General features: G+C 39.9%; 1 protein-coding gene across 11 annotated transcripts in view; it reads left to right on the top strand.

Moving 5' to 3' along the window:
* USP34 (ubiquitin specific peptidase 34) overlaps positions 1 to 13,778 on the top strand; it is a 266,169-nt gene extending 252,391 nt beyond the window's left edge. For 10 of the 11 annotated variants that reach the window (XM_073339379.2, XM_073339385.2, XM_073339383.2 and 7 more), the window contains 6 exons: positions 1,794 to 1,917; positions 3,310 to 3,389; positions 7,230 to 7,370; positions 7,495 to 7,641; positions 11,048 to 11,207; positions 12,579 to 13,778. In XM_073339379.2, the coding sequence (XP_073195480.1) occupies positions 1,794 to 1,917; positions 3,310 to 3,389; positions 7,230 to 7,370; positions 7,495 to 7,641; positions 11,048 to 11,207; positions 12,579 to 13,189 (1,263 nt within the window). In that variant the 3' untranslated portion in view covers positions 13,190 to 13,778. Of the gene's footprint in view, positions 1 to 1,793; positions 1,918 to 3,309; positions 3,390 to 5,590; positions 7,192 to 7,229; positions 7,371 to 7,494; positions 7,642 to 11,047; positions 11,208 to 12,578 lie in introns of those variants that run through there. The other variant, XM_073339388.2, reaches the window with a different exon arrangement.
* Positions 13,779 to 14,132: the final 354 nt, after the last annotated feature.

Raw genomic sequence — 14,132 nt, 5'->3', positions numbered from 1 at the left:
ATGGGAAAGTCGAGTGGAGGCGATAAAGCCTATCAAACTCCAAATTGGGAAGATAGCTGCCATTATGGAGGATAATGCTATGACAGGAACTGTTTGTGGGAGAACAGTGGCAGAGGGAAATGGAATCACCAGAAACATACATAACTTCAAATTTCTGTGTGGCTTAGTGTTGTGGCATGACATACTGTTTGAAATAAGTGTTGTAAGCAAGAGACTCCAGGGTGTTGACCTTGATATATCTGGAGCAATGGAACAACTGGACGAAGCAAAGTCACACCTACAGTGTCACCAGTCAGATGAGGGATTTCAAAACGTTCTGAAGAGTGCACAGAAGTTGGCAGAGGCACTGCACGCTGAAACTATTTTCCCACCCATTCAAGAATACAAGAGTCACTGAAGAAGAAGATATTTTGATTACAAGGCACGGGATAATCCCACAAGAGACCCCAAACAACAATTCAAAGTTGAATTCTTTAACCAGGTGCTAGACTGTGCAATACAGTCAGTTGAAGAACGTTTCATGCAGCTCAAGGAACACAGCAATATATTTGGGATGTTGTATGATATTCCATAACTCCTCACTATACCTGAAGAAGGCCTACACCAGCAATGCAGGGCACTAGAGACAGTGATGACATGTACAATATTGATGCAAGTGATTTAGGTGATGAACTGAAAGCCTTTTCAAGATACCTTTCAGCAGGATCAACTCCAAAGGCTGTTCTGGAATACATGTGCACAAATAAGATGACCATCCTCTTTCCAAATGCTTTTGTTGCTCTGCGCATACTTCTAACACTTCCTGTAACCGTTGCCAGTGGAGAACGCAGCTTCTCCAAGCTGAAGTTAAATAAAAACACATCTATGCTCCACAATGACACAGGAGAGGCTGGTCGGACTTGCAACATTCTCAATAGAGCATGAGCTGGCCCAAACTGTGGACCTTCAGGAAGCAGTTCAAATCTTTGCAACCAAGAAGGCGTGGAAAGCACCACTTTGATTATTCAAACGGATAAAAATGCCAGTGTTTACTATGCAGACAAGAAAAGTTACATTTGCTGTTCAGGCGTTTGACAGTTAAGTGTTACTTAAAATTTTTGAACAAGGCATTTTAAGTTGTTAGTTCGCCTTTATTGGGGTAGGTAGCAGAGCAGTACCATGAGAGGAGTAGAACAGGAAGAAGGCAGAATTGAGACCTTTCAAAATTTTGGCCCAAGCGAGGGAGCATGGGGGTGTCATTTGAGCTCCCCGCCTCAGGTACCAGAATGTTGTGGGCCGGCCTCGCCCCACCTAAAATAACCTTGTAACCCCTGTGCAACTCCCTTTTGGGTCAGAATCGCAATTTGAGAAGCTCTGGTCGACCCCATGAAATCGGATAATATAGGGTAAGAGCACACAAAAGACCAGACTTCACTGTCTGTGACATGTTTTTCATGGCAGTGAATTTGTTAGGGCCCTATCTATAAAACTGACTTTAAAGTACATTTTGGGTGTTGCAAAAAGATATTAATCTGATTATTGATATGCCCTTTAAAAACTGAAAAATAGTATTTTATGCATTTAAATGTATGTACACTGATCTGCAAATTAACATCTAATTTTATTCACATCACATCTATTTTGAGTTAGTCTCGGAAATTCTCATCCAGTTTTACAGCAGTATATTATTAAATGCATTGAAAATTTATGGCTCTGAATAAGCTTATTAACTAAATTTTTAGGTATGTCATGTAGTTGCCCAGTTGCTTAATTTAAGCATAATCTATTTATAAATTGTCGTCTTAAATCTTCAGGGTAAAGATGATGTTTATGATCGTATGCTTCTAGACTACTTCTTTTCGTACCATCAGTTCATCCATCTATTATGTCGAGTTGCAATCAACTGTGAAAAGTTTACCGAAACTTTAGTTAAGATGAGTAAGTATGGCAGTTAAACAGACTTCCTTAGCCATTGAGGTGTTTTGTAGTGGCAATTATGAGACAACTGTGTACTTACTTTTAAAAATTTAATTTAGTATATTGATAGTCAATGGGGTTTAGGCTCCAAAATGCTTAAATCCCTTTTGAAAGTTAGATTTAGGCTCATGAATCAGTTATGTTTTGCAAAGCTGAGCACAGCAATACCTAAATATCTTTAAAAATCTAGACATTAATCCTCAGCCTTGCTGAGACTGCTAACAAGTGTGCCAATTAGTGCCAGCTCTGACAGTGGTTTCTGGGATGTGGACACCTCATCTGTGCAGTAATAGCTGAATTGAGACCACCAATTCATTTTACATAAGCAACCAAAAAGCCATCAGAGGGCACCAACTCTGTCACTATATATACCTGGGCCTGATTCTAGTTAGTGAGTTAGGGCCTGATCACACTACAACTTTTAGTTGAGTTTGTACTCAGCTAGTGGAAATGGTTTTTACCTCCACACATGGCAGCTGTGTTTCACCGCTGGCAGAGGCCTAGAATAGCCTTTCTATAACAATTCCAGCACACTAATTTTTTTAGTGACTCTCTAGCTAGTTCAGCAGTCCTTCTTCATCCCAGCTCTCTCTGTGTAGGACATCCTCTGTGTATTCATCTTCTGGAATAGCTACCCAGATTTTCCCAGAATACAATATAGTTAGGCAGCATGGTAGATGTAGATATGCAAACATGGTTATGTTGTGAGGAAAGTTTCTTTGTAACTGGGTAAGAGCTATCTTTCTGACTAGTTACCAAATTATGGAGGTAGTGTGGATTGGCTTTTACAGGTAAGAATTCATTAAGCCATTGAGTCACCCACTCATTCTTTGTTCAAGCCATGAACCACACAGCAACATTACTATTTAGTGTGGGATTTTTTTGCTGAAGTGTTTATCAAGAATGTGTATCCTTTGCTATTGGTCAGTCTGTCACCTAGCCAATGTTTCATTAAGTGTATGTAGGTAAAGTTGTGGCTTGAGGTGAAGATGAAGCTTAAGAAATTTCAAATCTGTTTGTTGTGCTCATGCTGTTTTGTTTCTCAAAAAATATGAAAACTGATAAATTGTTCCAGCTAAAGAATTAAAAGAAAACAATATTGAGATAAGATGCTACATTTTTGATTCAGCTGGTAAAAATGTAGAAGGAAGTCCTGTTCTGTAGACTAACTGTACTATAAAAACCATTCTAGATGCTAGACATTTGTGGTCATATGTAATTGGCTTAGGATATAGTCCTCTGAATTTTTATGGTGCTTCAAAACTATTCAGGTCAAAAAATAAATATATCCGACAAAGATCAGTTTTAGGTAGTTCTTTATGTTATCAGTTTTGTTTTCTCTTAAAATTTCAGGTGTCCTAGTTGCTTATGAAGGTTTACCGCTTCATCTTGCATTGTTTCCCAAACTTTGGACTGAGCTATGCCAGACTCAGGTAAAATTTAAATGAGTTTGAGAACTAACTGAACAAGAATATTTAGAAGATGTGACAGCTGTAAATTCTTTAAAGCTAGTTACTTTTTAAAGAGCAATTCATAAGACTAATTACTAATTAATTTCAGTACACTTTAAATTTATTGGGTGGTATTACTTTGTTCACAACTTTAACATTTTTTAAATTAACAATTAGTAACACCTTGTGTTTGTATTGTGACTTTCATCCTGAAGGATCTTTTAAAAAAACAAACAAAAAAAAACTAACTGATATGCAGATCATGTATAGCCCTGATCCTGCAAACACTTTTGTATGTTAATAACTTTACACACACGCATAAATATGAGTAGGTTCTGAGCTTGTGCTTGTCGATAGAGATTGCTTTGCCCACCATTGAAATCCAGCCACTTCAGAGCCATAGTGTACCCAAATATCACAATGAAGAGTGCAATATATATATATTTATCAATAAATATCAAGATCAATAAATCTAATCTGTAGATCTAGATTAGAATTTTTTAATAGCGTACAACCATTTCACCCAACAGTTTAGGATAGAGAGTGAAGAATACCATACCCAGTTGAAAGTGCAGGAGGAATCTAGGTAATTAGAATATACTTAACTTAAGTTAGAATTTGTCCAGGAGACCCATCAGCACTCCTGCGCTTATGTGAAAACAACTACAAACTTTTTTCAAGTAAAGTTTAAAAAAATTAAATCACCCTAGATTACTTGTCGAGTTGCAGGCTTGAAGAGATGTATATAACCAAGTTTTAAATCACAAAAATACGCAGTTTATAGTGGAAATGCTGACACAGCGGTAACACTACTGACACAATGGCTACATATTCCCACTTGGGGGATATGGCACCTCTCCATTCAGCTGCAGAATTTTTCTAGTGAGCAGTATGTTTTGGGGCTGCTTTCTCCTTCCCCTCCCTTGCAAAGGATGCCAGGGGTATAAAAGAGGGAGTGGCCCAGCCTGTATCTTTTATTAACCACTGAAGGTGCAGTGAGCTCAAATCACGCCCAGTGTCCTCAATGCTTTTCTTGACAGTTTCTCTTTTGATTTTGCCTTTTGGGGCTATTTTCTTTCTAGTTAGATTAACAGTTAGTTAGCACAGTCTTTCTTCAGTCCAAAAAATAAAGAAGAAACAGTACAGCAACGCTGTAAGGCAAACTGCTATCTGTAAGGTGGCATTGGCATTATATCAACCCTTTTCATGCAACAAAACCCAGCTCTGTTCTATCACTCCAGTTAATCACAAGTATCCACAAGATACTTTGCTTTTAAAACAGCATTAAAAAAATTGAGAACGCTGCTATCCTGTCCTTACTGTCTCAGACGTCAAATCATTCATGCAAAAATGTCTGTTTTTAGACTTTGGTCTACAGATAGGTCCTTATCAGTATAACTGATGATACCTTTTCTCCAAGCCTTTGTATGGCCTCCATAAGATTGATTACAAAGGGAAGCATGCCTTATTGATGCTACTTACACCTGGGCCATTCGAGATGCAGAAGGTAAAGATAACGCATGCTCATCACGAGATTTCTTTCTTGCTTCCCTTACTATCGACGGGTATTTCCAGATGGAGTAAGATGGTCATCTTGTTCTCAACCCTTTTACAGAATATGGTCACTGTTGGAAATTAAAGCTTCTACCTTAGGGTTCTGGAGTTGAAAACAGTTTGTCTAGCCTGTAAAACTTTCTCCCATTGATCAAGACCAGAGACTCATCTGCCAAAAATACCAATGTCTGTCTTAGGTCTCTGCCAGGTATTATATAAAGGGAAAGTTTATATAATACCTGGCCTGTTCATTACCAAGCCCATCACCCCTTATCTCCAGTTCTACTTCGGGGTCAGACAAAAGCCAGCGTCACTGGCAAAATCCATTTCTCAGCTGGAATCAGGAATTCCACTACATATTCCCTCTAGTTCCATTGGTTCAGGGGATCTGTCTGCAGATCAGATGAGACTCAGCCAAGATGTTGCAATAACTGTAATAGAATCTTGGCAATTTGGTTCAAGTATCCTGTGTCTGATGTTAGCACCACTTTCCAGATTACTAGATCTTTGTGGTAAGGTTGGATTAAGACTCTCCACCTCATCCTGAATTGTCAAGAGTTGACACCCTGACTTCTAGATTTTTGAACATTCCAGAACCATATTTCGAATAGCAGCGTTTGTGATTTCAGCTTCCCTCAGATGCTTGGGACAGTGGGCCTCCCTCACTTTGTAATACCCTAGTTTATTGAAGGATTTCTCCATGGACCAGTACGGTTACTTACTGCTTTGGCTTCATGACTGCACTAAGGAATCTGGATTTCTTTATTGTGCTGTGAGTATTACAGTAGGTGGTGTTCATTCCAGGGTTATTCCCTGTAGCGTATGTATTTCTTTTCAATTGAAATTGGAGTCTTCTTTCTCAAAGCTCTCTGGATCTCTGGTCTTCTATTGTCAGATTATCATCTGTACCATAAAGTGTAGAAGAGGAATTTCTCATATCCATAGCTACTTCCTGGACTTCGTTAGATACATACCAAATGGCCAGTTCTCTATAAACAGGAATCCGTATGAGAAGTGTGACATGCTTAGTGCCATCAATCCCCATTTGGAGTCTTAAATCATCTCCATTTCCATCTCAAATAGACCACTAACTTGTCTGTTTCCTCAGTTCTCTTTTACACCCTTGTTAAGACTTGTCAGATTTTCAGTCACCTGCATATATCAAAAGATATCCAATTAACCCAAAAGCAGCAGCTGTTGCTGGCCTTTTTCACAGCATTTCCAAGCTGTTGCTTTTAGCTCTATATGTGTCTCATGACCTCACAGAGGTCCCATGAGAGAGTAGAATGGTGGCCAGCATATTCTCTTGACCTGCCATATAGAGCTTATGCTAGTTTTGGTAGTTCTCACCCTCCTTGTTCACCTAGAATTTCCTAGGGGTTGTACTCTTTGCTAATCTCCCATGAGCGGGACTGTGCAGAGGCTACCCAAAGAAGACTGGGGGGTTACTTACAAGTAACTGTTCTTCCGGAATGTAGCCTCTGCATACTCACACCTTCTGCCCACTTTCACCACTTCTTCAGAATCTCAGCTAATGAATTCCTAAATTAGGAAACAGACTGAAGGGTAATTGGGGCTACTCCAATCCTCTGGGGGAGGGGAGATAGAGGAACTAGTGGCTCCAACAGACAGTGCTCGATAGTAATATTTCACAGCTCGATGCCAGAGGCACCATATCGCACAAATGTGAATATGTGGAGGCCATGCTCTTCAAGAACAACAATTACTGGTGAGTAACCCCTCTTTACTATAGTTTGTGACCATAAAAACTGTGAAGTTAAATTTCTATCATTATTCGTGGCTGAGGCCTCCCGAGATCTGGCTCCTGTCCCCTCTTGCAGCAGATCTCGACCAGTGCCACTGTCGGAGGACCCTTTACACTCACAGAAGAGGGGGCAGTAGTTGCTTTGCAGGCCAGGGGAGATGGATCTCAGTAAATACACACTACTCCTGACAAACTTCCATCCTCACATAAAATGAGGTGAATCAAAGAACACCTTTGAGATGATAACTCAGATTAATTTCTTTTTGTCCTTAGGAGTAGTTTATTTTAATTTAATGCCAGGCAAACATTTTCAGTATGAATGAATTGATTAGCAGACCCAGTTAGTTAGTTATGATAATTAATGTTGCAGGCATTATTCCCGATGGTGCCTATTCTTTCAGTTGCCCTTAATAGATAAATATGTACAATGCTCTCACAAGTGTCATAATTTCAGTGCTAATTTTGCAGCATTAAATTGCAAAGTTTTTTTCTTTCCTCTTTAGTCTGCTATGTCAAAGAACTGTATTAAGCTCCTGTGTGAAGATCCAGTTTTTGCAGAATACATTAAATGTATTCTAATGGATGAAAGAACTTTTCTTAACAACAATATTGTGTACACATTCTTGACGCACTTTCTTCTAAAGGTATGTGGTATTTTAAGTGTTCATATTTAATGGAAATGCAGTTATTATGCATCACATTAGTTTAGGGTATTACTTTGCACAATTCAAGTCTTCATAGCTTTGAAATAAATGCATTCTCTTACAGGTCCAGGGGCAGGTGTTTTCTGAAGCAAACTGTGCCAATTTAATCAATACTCTGGTTACAAATCTAATAAATCAATATCAAAGCCTTGAATCTGATTTCGGCAGCCAGCGAGTTGAAATTTCCAAAGCAAGCTCTACCTTAAATGGGGTAAGACTTTTCAAAGCCATTAAAATAATAAAACCTTTTAAAAACAAGTTTACTTTCTATGGCAGAGCTTCAGTAGATTGTATCCAGTGTGAGCATTTGCCTTAGAGAGCGGGCATACTGATTGAAACAATATGCATAGGCAGGGTCCCCTTTGCCAGCTGTTCAGAGACAGCAGGAGGTGTCCATCAGGTTGAACCCTGGATAAGGGGGCTGCTCACAAACTCCCTGCTAGAAATCTCTGCTCTGCTAAGGAAATAGGCAGATAGCTCTGGAATGCCATTCTGATCTCTTCAAAATTCTTCTATCTGTCTTTTTTAGCTCTCTGCTACCTACTTTTTCACTTTCTGTTTCCCCTTGTTCTCTTTCTGTGCATCATATGGATGGGCTGCTGTCACTCCAGCCCCAGGGACCCCTTCCTATGAATGGAGTCAAGCACTGATAAAAGTCATTCCTGAGTCCCCCCTGTGATCATATGAAAAAAGAGTTTCCTCTCTCTGCCCTCCATCCAACACCTCTGATTATTTCTCTGAAACAGACATTAGATCATCCCAAAGATTGAAAAATGTAGGAAAACATTAAAGAAGTTTAGGAAGTGCCCATTCTGTTTTTATTTCTCTTTGCATATTTTGTCAACCAAAAAAGGTAAACTCTCCAAATCTTGTTCCAAGAATTCCAGGGCTGTTTTCCCTGGGCCACTTTCTCAGAATAAAACAAGTTCTTCTTCAAGTGATTCCACATGTCCATTCCACTATAGGTGTGTGCATGCCTTGTGCACACTTGTCAGAGATTTTTCCCTTAGCCGTACCTGTCAGTACACTATGAACTCCCTCTGATACCTCTTACCACTGCACACAGGTATAAAGGGCCACACTGCCCTCAAAACCTCTCAGTTCCTTCCTATTGTCAGTGACGGTGGTTGTTGGAGCTGCAATCTTTGTTTCTTCATATCTTTCCTCTCTCAGTGTATGTAGTACCTATAATATTAGTTTTAGTCTTATATAGTAATTCTGTAAATAGTATTGTAAACTTATACCTAGAACTGTCTTTTTAGTTTGGGGTTACCAGTCCCTGGTTGGGTACCGGTATTGATACCCCCCCCTCATTCTCCTGGCTTCAAGGCCTGTCATTCATGTAACGTCTCTGCCAGTGCGTGACCCTCCTCCCAGCTTCCTTAAGTGTCTGAGAGAGGTGCATGTGAGAGACAAACATCATTCGAAAAAGGAGAAGGCTGCCGACTCAAGTACCTGCTCATGGATTCTGCACAATCCACCATCAGAACTCACCTGCTCTGAGTGGGTACCAAGCATGTCCATGTCTATCAGGAGTGCTCCTCCTGTTCTTACGGAGTCATCAGCCAGTTCTGTATTGCCGGTGCTTAAGAAGAGATTGCGTAAGTCTCCTAGGGATTCAGTACCAGAACCTTCCAATAAGAAGCTGCCAAGTGTTCACAAGAACTCATAGGAGTTCCCTAAAAAGTCCCCAGGAGCAGTCTGTGAGCCAGCAGGAATTGCTGATTTCGGAACCCAGGAAGGGTTTGTTGAGACCAGTCCCCGAAGCATCAACACACCTCTCAATCCTGCAGGCTCAAAAACACCTTTTGGTGCTATTGACACCTGAGGCATTTGAGGCAGCCAGGGAGTTATTCAGCTTGTTGGTACCGGCTTCTCCCGTGATTCAAGAGCCTCACAAGGAACCGACTTTGGAACCACATGCTCCTGCGATCCCGACTGAAGCCCCAGAGCATCACTTGGTACTGGTCACTTCTATGCTCACGTTTCCTCTGTGTAGGATTACATCTAGAGGCAAGCCAGCGATGATTTCATTGGTTCCCCCTTTTCCAGACTCTCAGCCCCACTCCCTGAAACTAATGAGATCATCTCCCCCAGGGGTGGAGGAAATGGACTCCTCATTGGACTCAAAAGTCAGATCTGTTGTGTCCGGTTGTAAGCTTGCCCAACAGCTCCAGTGGGGTGTCTGTCCACCTCAGCATTTTAGGAGTCAGTGGCCTTCTCAGAACTGCGTCCCACCTCCATGCCGTTGGCCCTTCTGCCTCACGGTTCAGAACTGCCTCAGAGTTCTAGGACGCATGGCGGTGCACACCTACGTGGTACAGCTACAGACTGCACTTCAAGCATTTGCAGGGTTGGGTGGCCTCTGTGTACTCGATGGCCCATCGTCAGCTAGACATGGTGATTCAGGTGCCCCTTCAGTTCTTATCCTTTCTGAACTGGTAGATAAAATCTAGGAGTTGGCGAGGGAGTTCCCTTTGCCCCTACACAGCCATTCTCACCCTAGTTACAGATGCATTGGATAACGGTTGGTATCTTAGATCACTTTCAGACTCTGTGCCTTCGGTCTTTCCCCCCCATATCTTTTAATATTCCTCTCTTGTTACATAACTTCCATGCGGAAAACATTCACCCATCTATTGAATATTTAGTAATCAATAAAAAGTTCTGTTTCCATTGTTCTAACTGAAATTGGTTCTACAAGAAAAAAGGGATTATTCCCTTCTCTTTTTATTTTTCTTCATTTTACTTGTTCTTCATTGATACAAAAAGTCATCACCATCGAAAAGAGGTCAGTGACATACTTTAATTAATAGTGGTCTAGACCCAGTATTAGTGACTTAACAAGTGGAATTTGCTAAAGTTTGCATAACAGAATAATGTAGACAAGCCAATGTATATTGTGATATCTTACAATTAACAACCCTCTCCACCCCTACCCCCACCCCGAGCAACAGGATCTTTTGGGTTTAGGAGCCCATACTTAATGAATGGTCTGGAGACTAAAAGTGGAACAACCTTTTCAGCATTCTCAACGTGCAGAGCACACTGGTCACACAGGAAATCAGTGCACGTGCAAACTCCTCTACTCCTGGCGCTTAGATACCAGCAGTGGTATGAAATAGCTGGGGGTTGACAGAAACACTCAAATAATTCTACATTTTGTTTATTCTTCCTATTCATTGCCACTTCTAAAGAACACAGCATTTCCAAAACTGTTGCTGCGTTTTCCACGGTCAGGTTGTCAACCATAATGTGTTTTATTTGTTGTTCAGAACTAGTGTAAAACGCATTGGAATTAAGCATTAAGAAATCCTAACCAAGGGGGTTAATTCTGTTGTGTACAACTTAATATTGTCAACTCTTTCACAGTAGGTCTTTGTCTACATTAAGGATATTGCTAATACTAGTGGGAAAGTTTTGGGAAATTTCGGTAGTGTAAACAAAGTTTAGGAATCTATTCTGTTGGAAGCAGAAAAGCGTTCAGAACATCTGGTAAGGTCTCTGCTTATTACACAAATCAGCCTATTTCAATTGCAAATAGTGTGTGTGTAGGATTAATGTAAATTTAAAGTTTGAAGTATTTTAGTAATTGTGTTTGTTTATGATGTTTCTAGGACCTTCGAGCACTTGCTTTGTTACTTTCAGTGCACACCCCTAAGCAGCTGAATTCGGCCTTGATTCCAACTTTGCAAGAACTGCTAAACAAATGCAGGGCTTGTCAACAACAGAGGAACTCGTTACAAGAGCAAGAAGCCAAAGAAAGAAAAACTAAAGGTTTGCCTTTTATAACCTTGGTGTAATCACACACCCACTCCCTCTCCTTTACCTCGCATATCCACACTGTTGCTGTATCCTGCCAGTTCTTCCTCCATATATCTCCAGCTCAATCATAAGACTACAGCAACCAACACCTCTCTGGTTTACCTGACTCCTGCCTTGCCACCCCTCTGGATAATCCAAAATACTTCTGCTAAAGTCATTTTTCTTGCCCACTGCTTTTACTATATCATCCCCATCACTGGTTCACATTTGCAGCATGAAATTAAAACCTTTGTCCACACTTTCAAAGCTCCTCATACTACTACTCTTGTTTCATCCCCAACCGCTCCCGTCCCCCATACTTTGTGTCTTTCTCCTGTGTCATCCCTGAAATAACCTGCTAACTATGGAGCCTACCTCCCCTTTTAAAATATTCTAACACCGACTTCCTTGGACTAGCTTTCTAGTGCTGATTCCACTCCTGTGCCATAAAAAGAAGAGAAAAAAGCACAATCCTAATTTTGACAAATTTGCATACCGAAATGAGATAAACGAACAGGAACTGACACAGTATGTATGTGATGCAATAAATAACCTCATGAGGCTATAGTATGTAAATCTCACTTATCGGTTTCTTTGTGTGATACTTCTCACACACATCTCTTCCTGTTGTAATGTGTAAACTAGATTGTAAGCTTCTCGGGTAAGGGACCTGGTTTTATTTGCTGTACTGTATCATCCGAACTAATAATTCTGTACATATAATAACATTATGCATTGTCAATCCAAAACACACGGGTGAAATCCTGGTTGTATAGAAATCAAAAAGAGTTTTACCATTGACCTCAGTGGGACCAGGGTTAATTCCTTGGACCAGAACAATTACACTTAGTGTGGAGAGGAAAACCTTTTTCAAATCTGAGCATATTAAAGAGAGGTTATTTAATGAAATCTGTTTAAACAAACAACAATATAATTATTATTATCATCATTATTTATTATTTATATTGTGGCAGAGCTTAGGAGCACTAGTCATGGACCAGGACCCCATGACTCTAGGTGATGTACAAACAGAACAAAAAGACAGTCCTTGCTGTAAAGATATATGTTACCCGCTTAACACTGGAGCTTCAGATTTGCTGATTCTAACCCCTAATGCAACACACAAGAATCTAAGGAAGTGAAATTTTAAGCAGGCAGTTACAGTTAATGAATCTCTCCAATCTGATGAGCCTCTGAGGAGATCTCTAGTGAGCGCTGTTTGCCTACATACAGAAGAGTATATGAAAGTGAAAAACATAAAATAAAAGACCTCAAGACTTGAATGTAAATATAAAACAAATCTGATAAATGTACTTCACTGCAAACTGTATATTGGTTTTACAGATGATGAAGGAGCTACTCCTGTAAAAAGAAGACGGGTTAGCAGCGATGAGGAGCATACTGTAGACAGCTGCATCAGTGATATGAAAACTGAACCAAGGGAGGCATTGACTCCAACAAGCACTTCAGATAATGAGACAAGAGACTCTTCTATCATTGATCCTGGCACTGAGCACGATCCTCCTTCCCCTGAAAATAGTTCTGTTAAAGAATACAGAATGGAAGTTCCATCTTCCTTTTCAGAAGACATGATGTTAACTACCAGGTCACAACACACAGAAGAGCAGTCAGGCAATGGTAAATTTGAAGAGTGCAAGGAATTTAAAGATCTGCAGAGCTCCAAGGATCCCAATGCAGTTGAGGATGACTCTGAGTTCCCCACCACATCAATTTCAGCAGTTCTATCTGACCTAGCAGATCTAAGAGGCTGCGACGGTCAAGCCTTACCATCCCAGGACCCTGAAAATAGTTTATCAATCAGTTGCGGCCATTCCAGAGGACTTTTTAGTCACATGCAGCAGCATGACATTTTAGACATCCTGTGTAGGACCATTGAGTCTACAATTCATGTGGTCACAAGGATATCTGGCAAAGGAAACCAAGCTGCTTCTTGACATTAGATGGAGCATGTCTGCTTTTAAGTCTTTTTTTTCTTTTTTCTTTTTTTTTTCTTTTTTTTTTTTCCAAAAAATGCTGTTTGTATAAGTTTTGCTTATTTCTGTTTTGTGCTTCAGTTTGTCCAGTGCTCTCTGCTTGAATGGCAAGATAGATTTATATGCTTAATTCTTGGTCAGGCAGAACTCCAGATTAAAACATTTTTTGCATCTACCGTACTTTTCTTAAAGGGCAATCAGATAATGGATATGTTTTATGTAATTAAGAGTTCACTGTAGTGGCTTTCATTTAATATGGCTGTATGGGAGAACAGGGCCTCCTTGCCCTGTATGATGTAATTTAAACTTATGGCATTTTTACTGTGTATAATATGGTGTCCTCTGTGCCAGTTTTGTACCTTATAATAGAGGCAGATTGCCTCAGATCGCTGTGGTTCTTATTATCAAAATTAAGTTTACTTGTATACTAAACAACCACAAGAAATTTGATTCTGTAAAGAATCCTCTTTAGCTGTGGCCTGGCAGTATATATATGGTGCTTTATTTAACAGAATACCTGTGGAGGAAATAAAGCACACTTGATGTAAAATTAATTGTTTTATTTTTATTGACATGATCAATCGCTATTCTGTGCACTTCATTAAACTGATTGTGATGACTTTTCATTTGTTTACATACGTTGCTTCAGTCTTCAGATTTCTAACCAAAGACAACTTGAGAACTGTGAAATAGTTGCAGAATAAGAAATGCTTCTCAAATACATTCTAAGCTGTGTAAATCTCAGTTCTTTCCCATTCGTTTTGTCCACTTCGCATTAACTTTACAATTGGGCAGTTCAGTAAAATGTACCTCATTCCAACAACTTAAAAATACAAAGAATCCAAGTGAATCTTTTACCACTTTCCTCAATATTGACCTGTCAGCTAGGACTTGAGCCTTTGCT

This window comes from Lepidochelys kempii, chromosome 3, assembly GCF_965140285.1.
Source record: "Lepidochelys kempii isolate rLepKem1 chromosome 3, rLepKem1.hap1, whole genome shotgun sequence".
NCBI lineage: Eukaryota > Metazoa > Chordata > Testudines > Cheloniidae > Lepidochelys > Lepidochelys kempii.
This window is presented reverse-complemented; position numbering and strand designations above follow the sequence as displayed.